General features: G+C 45.3%; 1 protein-coding gene across 8 annotated transcripts in view; it reads left to right on the top strand.

Annotated features, from left to right (window-relative positions):
• The window catches only part of TMEM108 (transmembrane protein 108), a 161977-nt gene extending 151362 nt beyond the window's left edge, over positions 1-10615 (top strand). For 7 of the 8 annotated variants that reach the window (XM_032106606.1, XM_032106597.1, XM_032106613.1 and 4 more), the window contains 3 exons: positions 90-1202; positions 8728-8882; positions 10270-10613. In XM_032106606.1, coding sequence (XP_031962497.1) covers positions 90-1202; positions 8728-8882; positions 10270-10392 — 1391 coding nt within the window. In that variant the 3' untranslated portion in view covers positions 10393-10613. Of the gene's footprint in view, positions 1-89; positions 1203-8727; positions 8883-10269 lie in introns of all 8 variants that reach the window. The other variant, XM_032106581.1, reaches the window with a different exon arrangement.
• The last annotated feature ends 3038 nt before the right edge of the window (positions 10616-13653 follow it).

The following is a 13653-nucleotide window of genomic DNA, read 5'->3' as shown; positions in this document are numbered from 1 at the left end:
ATTCCTTCCTGCCAGACACACAAGCCATGCCATTCCCATCCACTGGTCCCTCCCTAGTATCTCACCCTCCTTTTGTGTTTTTTCCTCAGGTGTTCTACTGATCTTGGCACTGACAGAAGAGCTGGTGTTTTCTGTTCAGGTTCTGTCTCCCACTGTCTCCTCCTCTCAGGGCTTCCCGATGAACACTACAACTATCACAGCCATGGGAACAACACCTCACCACAAAGACCACCACACGGCAGATCCCCTTCCCACGTCTGCTCAAGCCATGTCCCACCCCATCAGCCTGGTGGAGAAAGCCCCTTCCACCGGGCAAGAGCAAGAGAGTGGCCCTCGCATCGGCGAGAGGGAAACTTATCATTTATACAACCAGAGTGCTTTGTACTCGGGACAGTCTCGCCCCAAGGGGAAAATATTCCAGGTTTTCAAAGGCAACTTCTCAGAGTCGTCAGAGCCTTACCTAAAGACAACCCTGCACTCTCCCTTCCCTACCCTGAGGAGCCCTTTCACAGACCACCCATTTCAGTCCCAGACCACAGCATCCAGTGATCCAAATGGAACGGGGCTGGAAAGAACTACACACTCAGACCCTTCTCCCCATCGCAGCACCTCGGGAAGCCTTAGGGAAGCAGAGCGAGGGGATGGGACCGAGGTAGTAGTGCAGGAGGCAGATTTTGCCACCACAACTGCTGGACCATCAACTGATCCTGAAGCAGTGTCGGTGCCTTTTAAACCCACCCGCTATGGCGTGTGGGATATGCTGAGCAAAAACAACTCTTGGGTAACCTTGAATCTCAGTACAAATGTCCCTCTGTTTGCTGGCTCTGGATCTGCAACAGCAGCAGCTGGTCACTCAGTTCAGACCAGTTTTGATGTCAGCATCTCATCCCCATCAGCAGGAGGCCCCGAGGGACTCGCTCCAACACAGCACGGCGTGGTGACCAATGTCACATCGCCGGGCAGTGCTCTCTCCTCAGCGCCTGCCACGAGGTTGTCCAGTTCCACTTCCACAGCGGGCTCCACCGCCACCGGGAACTTCCTGAACAGACTGGTTCCTGCCGGGACCTGGAAACCAGGGGTGCAAGGAAACATCTCTCATGTCACCGAGGGGGACAAACCCCAGCACAGAGCAACCATCTGTCTCAGCAAGATGGACATTGCCTGGATCATCCTGGCTATCAGCGTACCTATATCCTCATGTTGTAAGTTAATTGCCACTTTATTTTGCTTTCTCTTTAAGATTCAGATTTCAGCCCACGATTCAAGGACTAGCTGGAGACCTAATGGAGGCAGGTCAGTTTTGAATGGATAAGATGCACAAGGATCACATTCACTGACCAAAGTGCTTGACTTCAAAATGCAGTGCTAAAATGTTACACTCAATGCATACTTGCTCTATTGCTATTAAAAATCTTACTGGGTCACTCTCCATTTGAGGGTATAACACAAGGCTGAACAACTCTAGAATGTGAAGCAGCTTTACTTCAAGATGTTTAAGATGGTGACCAAAAACTGTACGATTCTTTAATTTAGGAACTAGTATTTGCAGCCCTGAAATTGGATTTTAAAAGCCCACTGCTAACCCAAATTATTAATAACATCTGTAATGACTAATAATTTAGGCAGCACCAGTTTTCCAGTGCAATAAAATATTTCATTGTAGGCAGTTCATGAACTATCAGATTTAGAAATCTGAAAACCAAAGTGCTGGTTTCCTCCATTTTAATTCCAACTTTACAGTTGCCAAGGGAAGAGAAAGAGTTGGAAAGCCTGGCCTTCAGACACCTGGAGTCAGCCACCTGCAGGACCGGGGCAGGTTTGGCTTTCCAGAGCTGGCTCAGGGTCTTGTTGTTTGACTCAAAACACACAAGAAATTATGAGCAAGATTGTGAGTGCTTGCCAGGATGTCCCGTGACTAGCTGGGTTGTATCAGCTTGGTGGGACAACACAGTCTCTGGGGTCTCAGTGTAATGGGATGTGATTATTCTGTTTTCTGGAGTGAAAGAAAACCAAACATTTCCCAGCCTTTGCTGCCTGAGGAAACATAAAAGGGTAGCAGCCAACAATACTGAGTATTAATTCTGTTATTTACAGCTAAGAGATGTACTGAGGACAAGGCTAGATGAGCTGCCTGAGCCAGTCTCACACATAGCTTACTCCAGCCAAAAAAGACAGTGCTGCTCTCTCCTGCTTTCTCCTAGGTGCAGGCACCTGATCCTGCCCCTCTCCTTCTGCCTGGGCCTGATTTGTCGCCTCCCTGAGACACTTTCAGATTGTTAAAGTGGCCAAAAAATACTCACTTTACTCTTTGGTACTTTCTGTCCACCCAGTGAGCTGAATCAGCGCCCCACAGAGTCAGATGAGCATGAGACCTGGGAAGGATGAGGCTGCAGGAATGTAAACCTGGAGAGGGGACCATACTAATCTTTTCAGCAGCTGCAAGTTATTGGATTGGGTCAGCATATTTTTTAGATTCACACCTCTGGGACCATCAGTTCTGCTATTGCCAACATGGTTAAAACCACGAGTGAGAACAAAGCTTAAGGCTAAAAGATGAGCAATCAAAGAGAAATCAAAGCAGAATGTGCATATACATTTCTGTGTAAGATGGAGAGGAGGAACTGGGACATAGCAAGCACGTGGTCAGAAGCAGCAATATTTGACGATTTGATGAACTATGCTTTGTCTATCCATCAATAGAAGTAGAGGATCAAATAAATTCTTCCAAGAATTATGTTTTAGGCCAATATCCAGAAAGAAAGATGAGCAGGATAGAAAGCATCCAAATAGAAAATAAGAAGTGTAAAACCATACAGCACAAGCATGGGAAGCATAGCCACTGGGTAAACTGGTCTGTGTGTACAGAGTGTCATATATGAGGTAAATAATAACAGTAACAATAATAATAATAATGGTAATGGTAATAATAATAATAATGGCAATAATAATGTGAGAAGTCTGATAGCAGGACTTCTAATCTCCTATTCATTAAATAGTGATGTTAACACTTTTTTCTTTTCATATGTGCCATAACGGTATGTGTTCATGTGACTCTGCCTATTCTGGTTCTTGTATTCATAAGCTGCATTTTTTAAAGACGTCAAATGCTATTTTGAAAGTTATCTGTATCAGTTCTAATACAGCTGAGTGTTTAAATGATTCGAGTATTTAAGTCCTGCTTTCAAGACCAGATTCCTGAGGCTGGCCTTCTTCGGGACTCTCCTTTTAAAATCTGGAGATCCTCGGATGTATTTGGAAGTTGAAATGAATGGGATTTTTTGGGGGTGATCTGGCTTTAGTGCCTAGGAAATTGCTTTCATCCCGACTGTTCAAACCGTGCTGCACAGCGGAGGGACACTTTATTACAGTGTGTGTGTGTGCGGTGCGCGGTGAGAGGCGCACGGGCTGCGGGCTGTCCGAAGGGGACTGTCGCCACCTCCCGGGCACAAGCGCTGCAGCGGGACAGGACAGGCCCGCGCTGGCATATGCTCCTCTCTTCTCGGAGCCTTCCACGGGAGCCTGCCGCCGAGAGAAGGATGAAGAGCACAGATACCTGGGTTTCATTTCATCTTCCAAGGGGAAAGAAGTTTTCCGGGAGAGGCGTTCACAGCTGTTGCGAGCACGAATTGAGAAAAAACATTGTCGGGCTCCTGCCTTGGGATGCTGAAAGGCTATACTCAGTCCCATGCTGTAGCACGAGCCTGAAGAGCCGTGCCTCAGGAGCTCTCCTGCTTAAATAAGAGCTGGGGTTTAGCCTCCCACCCTTACAGTACATACTTCTTTGCAGATGCATAGATTTCTTGAGTCCCACTGAAATCCCAGAAACTGCTAGCCAGAAGAGTAATGCTTTGAGTAGGAATGCACAAGCCACGTCTGCTGCATGAACCTGGGGAAATAATTTTACCTTTTGGCAGCTCAGTTTCATGGTATAAATAATGAGGGTAATGTTGCTAATGCCATGGGAAGGCTGAAAAAATGAAGGGTTCTGTATCATTCCCTTCCCAGAATAGCAAAATCATATATAACAGTGATGTCATTATTTTCTGCATGTCACAGTTTGAGTTGGTTTTGCAGTGTCCTTCAGGCAGCCTTGAACACTTTTGTGCACGTGCTGTTGTCCATGCATAGATGCCTCTCTCTGCAATGCAGAACAAGACACAACATGAGCTCATTTTAAAACCCACTGTTCCAGTCCTTGGGCTCCTGGTCCTTACATCACTGTAATTACAGAATGACACAATAAAACGTGGAAGAACAGGAACTTGCAAATCAGATGCACAGAAGTCAATTCATCCAGTCAGTTCTGCTGACACTTGAGAACACAGGAGGAAGGCTGAGCCTCTGAACACAGGCATCAGCAGAACTCAAAGAATATGTGAAGAATTGCCTTGGACCTAACCTCACTTAGCTCACATTGCATGCACTGGAATGATTTCCAAAATTACCTCACTCACTTTCTCCATCACAAAACCTATGTTTGCTTCCCAGTCTGAAGCGAGAGTCATCCCAAGCCCTGAGTCCAATCCCCAGGTGTGAACTCAGGCTGAGCTGGAGACAGCCTCCTGTCTCCAGATGTAAGCAGTTGTAGTCAGTAACCAAACTCATCCTGATACCTGTATCACAGCTAAGTATTTGCTGCTACATATAGGAAACCAGGGAAATTGAAAGAAATATGGAAAAAGCACTATTTTGGTCATTGAGGGAGGGGTTCTGTAGAAACTTACTTTGTGTTGTGGTCTGCAGGCATAGGGAGAAGTAAATGAAGATCCTTCACCCTGAATATTGCATGACTTTTAAGTGCTTACAATTTCAGGTCTGTTAGCACCGTGTTTCCCTGTTTTGCGTGGGAGCTGGAAAGTGGGGGAAGGGAATATGCGGCATGTAAGATTGGTAAAATATTTTAGTGAGTTGAAGGGAAAGACTGTCAGAAAACTGTAGGAAATTGTAATGATCTTATTACACTGCATTAATGAAGCTGGTATTGAATGTGGTGTATAATCCTAATGGGTTTTGTTTAAAAAAAAACCCCAAAAGATTAGAAAAGAGCCATGGAACAATTCAGGAGTGGAGAAATGCAACATAATTCCACTTGTGCCATGATGCAGCACAAAAAGAGGCTGAAGCCTACATACATAGGGGACATTTCTGACAGCATAGTGGAAATTTCTAATAAAAAAGGCAAAAGAACATGGAGGAAGTGACAGTTGAAGGTGAAGGTATTTACACAAGGGGAATGTAAACGTGTTCCCACAATGGAAATTAAACATTGAAACAAACTTTGTGGGAATGGGGTGGATATCCAGTCACTCTGTATCCTTAAATAAAGCTGAGTATTTTCATATGAGATGTGTTGTACCTTAAATACAGATTATGCTAAAGGTAACAGGTGAAAGTCTCCTGGTGTGCAGGTGCTGTGTGGGTGACAGTAGGTGTTGGACATGTTCCCACCAGCCTAGAAACCTGTAAGCCTGTGATAATCTTGTTTCCCCCATTTGTGGAGTGTATTATGTCCTGTTTCATGGGTGGGGGGGTAGATAATGAAGATGTAACTTGCCTTATGGCCAAAGAATGTCCAGTGTCAGCTGGAGCTCATCATCAGCTCAGCCACTGAACACGTGAAAGGAGATGGGTTAGAATTCTTCCAAAATCTCTGAACCTCCAGAGACTGCTCATACTTCCTAACTTGTGTCACAGTCTCTGTACAAGGGACTTCAGGCTGACACAGGGACAACATTGACATGTCCTTCTCATGGCACTGGCTATTGGCTTGAACATGGAGCAGGCAAAGGGAAGTTAGTTGAGCTTTTCTGACTCCCAGAAAGCAAGCAGAGGATGGCTTGAAAACCAGGGTAGAGTAAACCACATAATATACCAGGAAAGATAAGCAGGGTGTTGCAGCTACTATTTCTCTCTCTTCAGCTCTATTGTTGTCATTACTGACATTTGTGTCTTCCAAACCATCTCTGCCCTCTGTGTATTTCATCCACTTAATATGTCCTCCCGGGACATCACGGTTGTCTGTCTTGGAGAGTTTTTCTGTAACACATGTAATTCTTAATATGGGAACAAAAGGGTATCTAGGAATATTGGTAAAGCTGTACCCTGGTCCTAGTGTTGTTCTGGAAGTGAGAGGTCCTATGTTGGCTGAATTAATTTCACTAAAATATGCCCCAAATGTGGCATGTTTTTAGGTTATGTGGCACTTAATGCCATAGCTTAGTGGTGGATCTGGCACTGTTATGTTAATGGTTGGACTCAATATTCTTAAAGGTCTTTTCCAACCTAAATGCTTCTATGATTTCTGGGAAAAGGGCTGCTAATAGAAGATGAAGAGGGAATAGCCCCATTCCAACTCTGCTGTCTTCACTCACCCTCTTAAATGAGGTCTCTTCTGCTTTGAATTGGGGCAATTTAGGTAGACATTCTTCTGCTAAAATACATATTTGAGGAAGCTCAGGAACCCATTTTCCATGCTCTTCTATCCATTTTCTTGTGTGTGCACCACAGTTGGAGGCCAAGAGTGTAATTAAGGGAGGGAGTATTACTGCTGTATATATCTGTACATGGCAAGGCCATTTCCTGCTGGAAGAAGCTGAGATCTCTCTCAGCTCAGTGTAACTGGTTTTCCAGCCCCTAAACCCCAAATCTGATACTTCTATGTCAGCAGCCACAATATTTTATAAGCTGTAAAACCTCAGGCTTTCAAAAAATTATTTGCAGAAAGTTGACTTTGCTGGGGCTCTAGTGTCCTCAGGCACCTTCAGAATTGCTCTGTGCCTTAGGGATGGATCGCTTGTTGCTGGAGTACTGAGAAGCTCCAAGGGCTGTTGACTCTCACCAGCAGTGGTGAGGACTAAGTGCAAGTCCTGCATCACTTTCTAATCTTCCCAAGCCTGCAGGCTGGCCTGGGAAGGACACAGAGAGGGCAGCAGCCATAGTAGGGATAAAAGGAACCCTTCAGGAGGACAATCATTTCCCCAGGCAGGGAGAGCAGTTCTGGTGGCCCACAGGGTGCAGTAGCAGGACTCAGGCTGTCAGGCAGCAGATGAAGTTGTTAGTGACAGAGCTGCCTGAACTCAAACACATTATTTTTTTTTCTTAGTAGATTATTCTTTTTTTTTAAATAGAGGTCTAGCCTTGCACTTTTGTGTTGCTATTTTGTGTGGCAGATGGGATAAGAAGTTAGACCCGTGGCACATAGGTAACTGCAATATTTGTCAAAACATGCACAGCAGCCATGACCTCTCTGCAGTTTTTCCTTTCCTCTGAGTTCTAATACATAATTTTACCTGTAGCTGAGGAAATAATATATTTTTCTGCTTCATGAATAATTTCTCTCCTCTCTTCTACCATGAGGGATTCAGAAATGATAGAGGGAATTTACAGCAGGGCATTCCCTATTTCACAGGTACAAATCAAAGCAAGTTCATGTGCAGCTACCTGTCTGTATAAATCAGGCAGATTACAAACACAACTGGTCAATTAATTCCACAGGTGTAAGAGAAACAGACACAGCTTACACATTACAGCCCTGAGCAAACCCTTGCACATGCCCCAGCTTCTGCCTGAGCGAGGGCCATTGGGAGAAGTAAGTCTGTTGCTGTGGGTTTGCCTGTCTCTCATAAAGTTGCCAAGATTACCCATCTGAATTGCAACAGAGGTGAATAAACTGAAAGCAATTCCAGAAAATAACACTCAGCCAGCTTTGTCTTGGGCTGCCTGCTGGGAGAGAATTGCCTTGGCATTTCTGGGGCCCGGGGTTGCCTGTGGCCCTGAGACCAGACACACAGTTACATCAGGAGTTTCACTTGCTGGTTGCTTCATCTTGCCTAACTGCTCTACTTTAAGTTCAAATATTTCAGATTGTGAAAGCTTCAATGTGCTCCCCAGGTGAGAAAAAAAGCCATGTTCAGACATTACCCAATGCCCAGGCAAGTGAGGGGAACAGGTTACCCTTATCAGTAGATCCCACATCCTGATGGAGCTGATGGAGACAGGCAGGAGAACCCCAATTCTGGGGTTAACACTATCCTGGAAGACAGGTGCAGCAGGGGATCTCCACGCCACCTTACCCCTGTCTCATCCTACTCAGGAACCCATCTATTCCTCTGGCTGGTTGCTGATGTGTTGGAACATGGTCACAAACCAAAATCCAAGTTACAAATGGCGGGCAACAGAGGCAGGGTCAGTGGCACTTCAGGAGAGAAGCTTTTGGTATTGAAGGCATGCAACTGCAGGCATTTATGAATTTGCTGTTTGAGCTAGGACAGGTATCTCTCACTGCCCACTTGCTGATGTGCTCATCACTGCAGCCTCTAAACACACCAGACACAGAAAAGATCCCCACAGAAGCATCTTTCTCAGTCTCTGAGGAATGCCCTGTCTCCTAGAGGGTCTATAAATCCCTGCTTAGGTATTAAAACACCATCAGTTACAACAACAAAGCTTTTTATTAATCAGGCAGCCACATCTTCAAGATTATGCACTCACATCAAAAAGAAAGTAAAAACTGCATCTTCTGCCAAGCCCAAAGCTTCGTCTGCGTAGCCCAGATTCTGACATAATTCTGTAGGGTTTGTTAGCAGAGAGTGAGGACTGACTGAGATTGAAGCGTATGAACACAGGTCGCCAGCCCTCTCCTTAAGTAACATAAAGTACAAATCCATTGTACTGATGAGTCCCTATTGAAAGGAAATAACCAAATTTTTGACATGTTTCTATTGACAGCAGTTCTGCTGACAGTCTGCTGCATGAGAAGGAAGAAGAAGACATCTAACCCAGAGAACAACCTGAGCTATTGGAATAATGCTATTACCATGGACTACTTCAACAGGCATGCTGTAGAGTTACCAAGAGAGATCCAGTCACTGGAAACTTCAGAGGTACCTTGCTTGCAGAACTGGTGTCTGAAAACTGTAACTGAAGCCATGCTGGGAGGAGGGGAGGGGAAGTCCTATTAATAAAGCCTTGAAATCCCTACACATGTTCAGGGAAACAGCTTTTTGAGAAGGACTGACTCCTACACATATATTAGATGGGATAAATATGTCAGCAAAACTGGATTGCCATCTTATTCCCAGCCACTGCAGATCTGATCCGTACTGCTGCGTGGTGACGGAGGTTAACCACCTCTAGGTGAATTTGTCCCTGGGTTTCTCTTCCTTGTGAGCGTTCAGCCAATGTCAAGCCATGCCATGGTGGCTTAAGGAGAGCCCTTTGGGCTGGCTCATTGCTGACAGTCAGTTTACTGTGCGTGTGCCACACAGCATCAGAGAAGGAGGATGGTGGGAGTTAATAATGCAAAGAAATTTTGTGCATTTATGTCTCAGGAGCTGCCTGTAACTTCTCAAATACCAGTTCAGGGAGTGAGTGTTCCCAGTACAAAAGTAATCAGAACATCAATATGTGGGGGTGTGTGGTGGTGGTGGTGTACACTCATCAGCCCCTTCCTAAGAGATCTGACTGGTTCAGTGGGATTATTCACACATGGGCAGGTGATCCTACTGATAGAAATGTATTCCCTGGCCTCAGAGACAGAGAATAATTCAGCTTAGTTCAAAAGTATTTAAAACCTAGAAACAGTGGAGAGTTTGAGTTTATGCTGAAGTGATTTTCAGATCAGCTAGCTGACTAGCTCATGTGATTAAAAAAAAAAAAAAGAGGGTTAGAAAGGAGCCTCTGAGATGTGATTAGACAAACAGTCACAGTTACTTCATTAACCCCACTTCGCTGGCAATCACATTGCTCCATCTAAGGCAGGACCTGGTCTAGCTTGCCCAGAATCAAATGTCAGGCCTAGTCACATACAGGATGGTCTTCCAAAGGTGGGTCATTTAAACCTGATCAGAATATGACTGAACTGGGGCATACTCAGGTGGCTTGGACCCATATATGTGGCTTTCTGATCTGAAAAAGAAGCTGAAAATGCATCTTTGAGGAGTCAAGCACAGCTGAGAGACAGGAAACACTTGCAATGAGTCAATAAAGTGAAAAAACCCCAAGAAATGTGGAAGCTCCAAGTCTGCAAAGGGACTTGGTGCATCTGACTTGTGGGTCGCCAGGCTGAGAAAGAATCAGCCAACCCTCAGAGGAACTCTTCACTCACAGCTCCTGCCTGACAAAGGGCAAAACCACCTCACCAAACCTGGCTCTCCAGAGTCACAGCCCACAACATTCAGGCACCTTTGGGGGATTGGGAGGAGTGCCCTGTGTGCTTGCGGAGGGTGAAGGGTGTGAAGTGCTCAATCTGCTGCTCTGTTTTTCCCCTAGGACCACCTGTCCGAGCCGCGCTCCCCGGCCAACGGCGACTACCGCGACAGCGGGATGGTCCTGGTGAACCCCTTCTGTCAGGAAACGCTCTTTGTGGGACACGAGCAAGTCTCCGAAATATGACCCCGCAGCTGCCCCTGTACTGCAGTTTCATCTCTACTGTCTCCAAATTATAAATAAATATATATATATTATAAATATAACCTTTGTGTAACCCTGAATTACAAGAAATGTTTTCAGCTTTTCTTTTGTCCCTCAGAATTGTCAGCCCCTTTTTTATAAGTGTGGTAAAACTTTACAGAACAAACTGTGGCTTTATAAAATAAAGGTATTTCTAAGCAAAACACCTGTCAGGTGGACTGTTTGCTTCACTCTCATTTACAAACTGCTGCTAAATATACATGGTCTGGAAAAATACTGAGTAAGGCTGCTTTTGGTGCAGGCAGCATGTGGTGGGTACAGCATCCTGCATCCTACATGCTATCACTCAGCTGAGCATAAGCATTCCTGCTCAGTGACTGTTCCTTCTCCTACTTCAGCATGACTTCAGTCGCTCCTTTCCTTTAGGCTGCCAAGCTGGAGTGCAAACCAGACAGGGCCAGCTCAGTTGCCAGAAGCAGTCTGTACAGCCCCTGTGCCAGCCTTGTATCCTTTGTGTGAGTCCAGTGCTGCCTGAGCACCGACTGGGATGAGCCCTTTACTGTCCCCCTTCCAGTCTGAGCTCCAAAACTCGTTTATACAAGCAAGAACAAGAATGGACCTTTATTCCTGCGTAAGTGTTTTAACCACACTACACACTGGACTCAGAGTTGCTACACCTCAGTCCAATAAGCCTAGAATTATTTCCTGAAGATCACGGAGCCTCAAAGGAAGCATATAGAGTGCTCTTTTCAAAGGAAGAGAAAATTCCTTTGAATTTATCAGAAATTTTGAGATCTGGTGACTAGGGACTGCCACCAATTGAATGCTGTGGCTTTGACCACATTTCCACTTCCCCACTGTTTTATTTATCTTATGTGCTTAGACTGCTGGTGTCACTGAATCAAGTTTCCTCATACCCTCTTCTTCTCTCTGAGACTTTCCTTTCCCCCTTAGGAAGGAAAACACAGTGTTTCAGAGCAAAATGGCAATTCTGTCCTACCTTGTTAAGTACTAGGTTGCAGACTCTAATAGTGTTAAGGGAATAGTAAGGGTGCACGAAGCTTAAAGGATGGATTAAAAATAGGTTGCTACAAGACAAGACTAGTATGGAACATGGAATGACCTTGCCCAAATCGATGGTCTCTCTTTGAGTAACTCAGAACTGTTACTGTGGGACCAATTTTCAGTTTTGCTTCTCAAATAGCTTTCTGATATCATTCAGCAAGTGAAATGGCCTCTGTCATTTGAAGTCTCACCCTCCTTCTCCCCACCTCTGGCCACCAGTCCTGCTAGACTATTTTCTGCTTTCACTGCTCACTTCATCAGGAGCAGGCTGTGAGGGGCAGTTTACCCCCTGCTCCAGCTGGCTGCTCCCTGCCACTGGCTGTTCAGGTTTAATGCTTGCTCGGATGACAGGGAAGTTTGAGCAGGACAGGGTTAGTGTAGCATCATTAACCATATGCCTTGTTCAAGGTGAGCCACGGCTGCTATTAGAAAAGGGACTTACAGCAATGGCACATCTGGTCCAGCTGTTCCCACCCACTGACAGCGTCCCAGTGGCTGCTGTTAGTCAGAGCAATGTGACAGCTTTGCTGAATGATGGATGCTGTCAGACCCAGACTTGGCTCAGTGGGCCACAGAGGCATCGTTGCTCCTCCTTTCTCCTCATCCCACACATGCTCTTCTATGCCGAGGCACAAACCAGAATGTGGACTATGGGCTTCCAGAAACTGGAAGATTGTAATGTTACAGGGGCTCTCCTGGATATTTGTTTCTCTGCTCAGCATCAGAGAGTAATGCAGGGCTTTCTCATGAGGAGACCAGGGCAGGCAGGATGACAAGGCTGTGTATGAACATGGACAGGCACTTTGGGTATATATCTTTTCACTGTGGGATAAAAATTATGCAATATGATATCTGTGATCCTCATGATCAATTACTAATCAGCCTCCTGGAAACCACTGTTTGATAGGAGAGTAAAAATTTCCTGAGGGTATTGCCAAGAGCAAAAACAATACCATAGGGATCTTAATTTTTATTTGAAGAGGTAGGTGGAAAGAGGGAACAAGGTTACAGAAAACTAAATTCAGTTCTTTGAAAAAAAAGTCCCTATTATATTACATTTGCTTTCTGTACCTGTATTACTTTTGCAAGGTAGATTCTCTAATTTGACACAGAGCAACTACACTGAAAACTTTGTGTAAGAAGTACTGGAGGATTCTTCTCATTTAACCAGCATAGTTTGTTTGATAATCTCAAGGCAGAATACCTAAACTAGCCAGAAGTATTTGCAAGGCCTGAGAGATGCTGCACTGTTCCCAGTCTTCACACAACCTGGAAATGGTGACCTGAGTGTAGGCAGCCTTGCAGTTCTCAAAAAAACCTAGTGAAACAAACTCCAGCCATCAACCCGGCCAGCCAGGATTAGGCACCAGTGGAAGACAGGGATTTCTGATTGTATCCTGTCTCGACAAAGACACCACTGCCCCTGCACAGACCTACACTGCATTAGGGCAATGCCCAACATCAGCACATTACAATCGTGCCTACAAAGATGTGCACACAGTAATCCTACACTTGGAACGGCACCCTGGCTGTGAAGTATCCCTGGGTGTAGGTAGAAAAAGCTAGACCTGATACTGTATTGTGAAGGATCACACTGTGCCAGGAACACATCCTACTCATTGCTTATTATTACCTATGAACTACCCACCTGATCACTAGCAGTTAAAGAACATTGACATGAGAAGAAGAGCAGGGGAAATCTTTCTCTTCCCCTGCAGTAAGTCTCTAGGACTCTTTTGCCCTTTTCTTTCAGTTCACAGTTGCCTCACTTTGTCACCACGTCATGCAGGCAAAAAGTGAAACAGGCCCTTGTTGAACAGAGAAAGTGCAATTGATTATGTGAAGTTAAGCTGACTAAGCAGGGGTGGACATGAGGCTGCTTGTCCCTATAAAATCTGCTGGGTTTATGTCAACGTGCCTTGGTTGGGTGGTGAAGCCAAAGCGCAGAGAAACCCAGAAGCTGCAGCAGACCCAAGGGAGAATTCAATGCTCTGCAGTGGCAAAAAGCTGGCTCGGCTCTGCTCAGTCGTGGCCCAGTTGACTCCACAGAGGTTCGGGTTTTGCTAAGCTTAAAAAATGTCTTGCTGAAGTAGACTATGTCTGCAACAAGCACTGGCATGAGAAGCAGATGCATTTGTAATATATATCTGGATACTTGTGGCTATAAGAGTAGGAAAT

The sequence above is a fragment of the Corvus moneduloides genome, chromosome 1 (assembly GCF_009650955.1).
Source record: "Corvus moneduloides isolate bCorMon1 chromosome 1, bCorMon1.pri, whole genome shotgun sequence".
NCBI lineage: Eukaryota > Metazoa > Chordata > Aves > Passeriformes > Corvidae > Corvus > Corvus moneduloides.
This window is presented reverse-complemented; position numbering and strand designations above follow the sequence as displayed.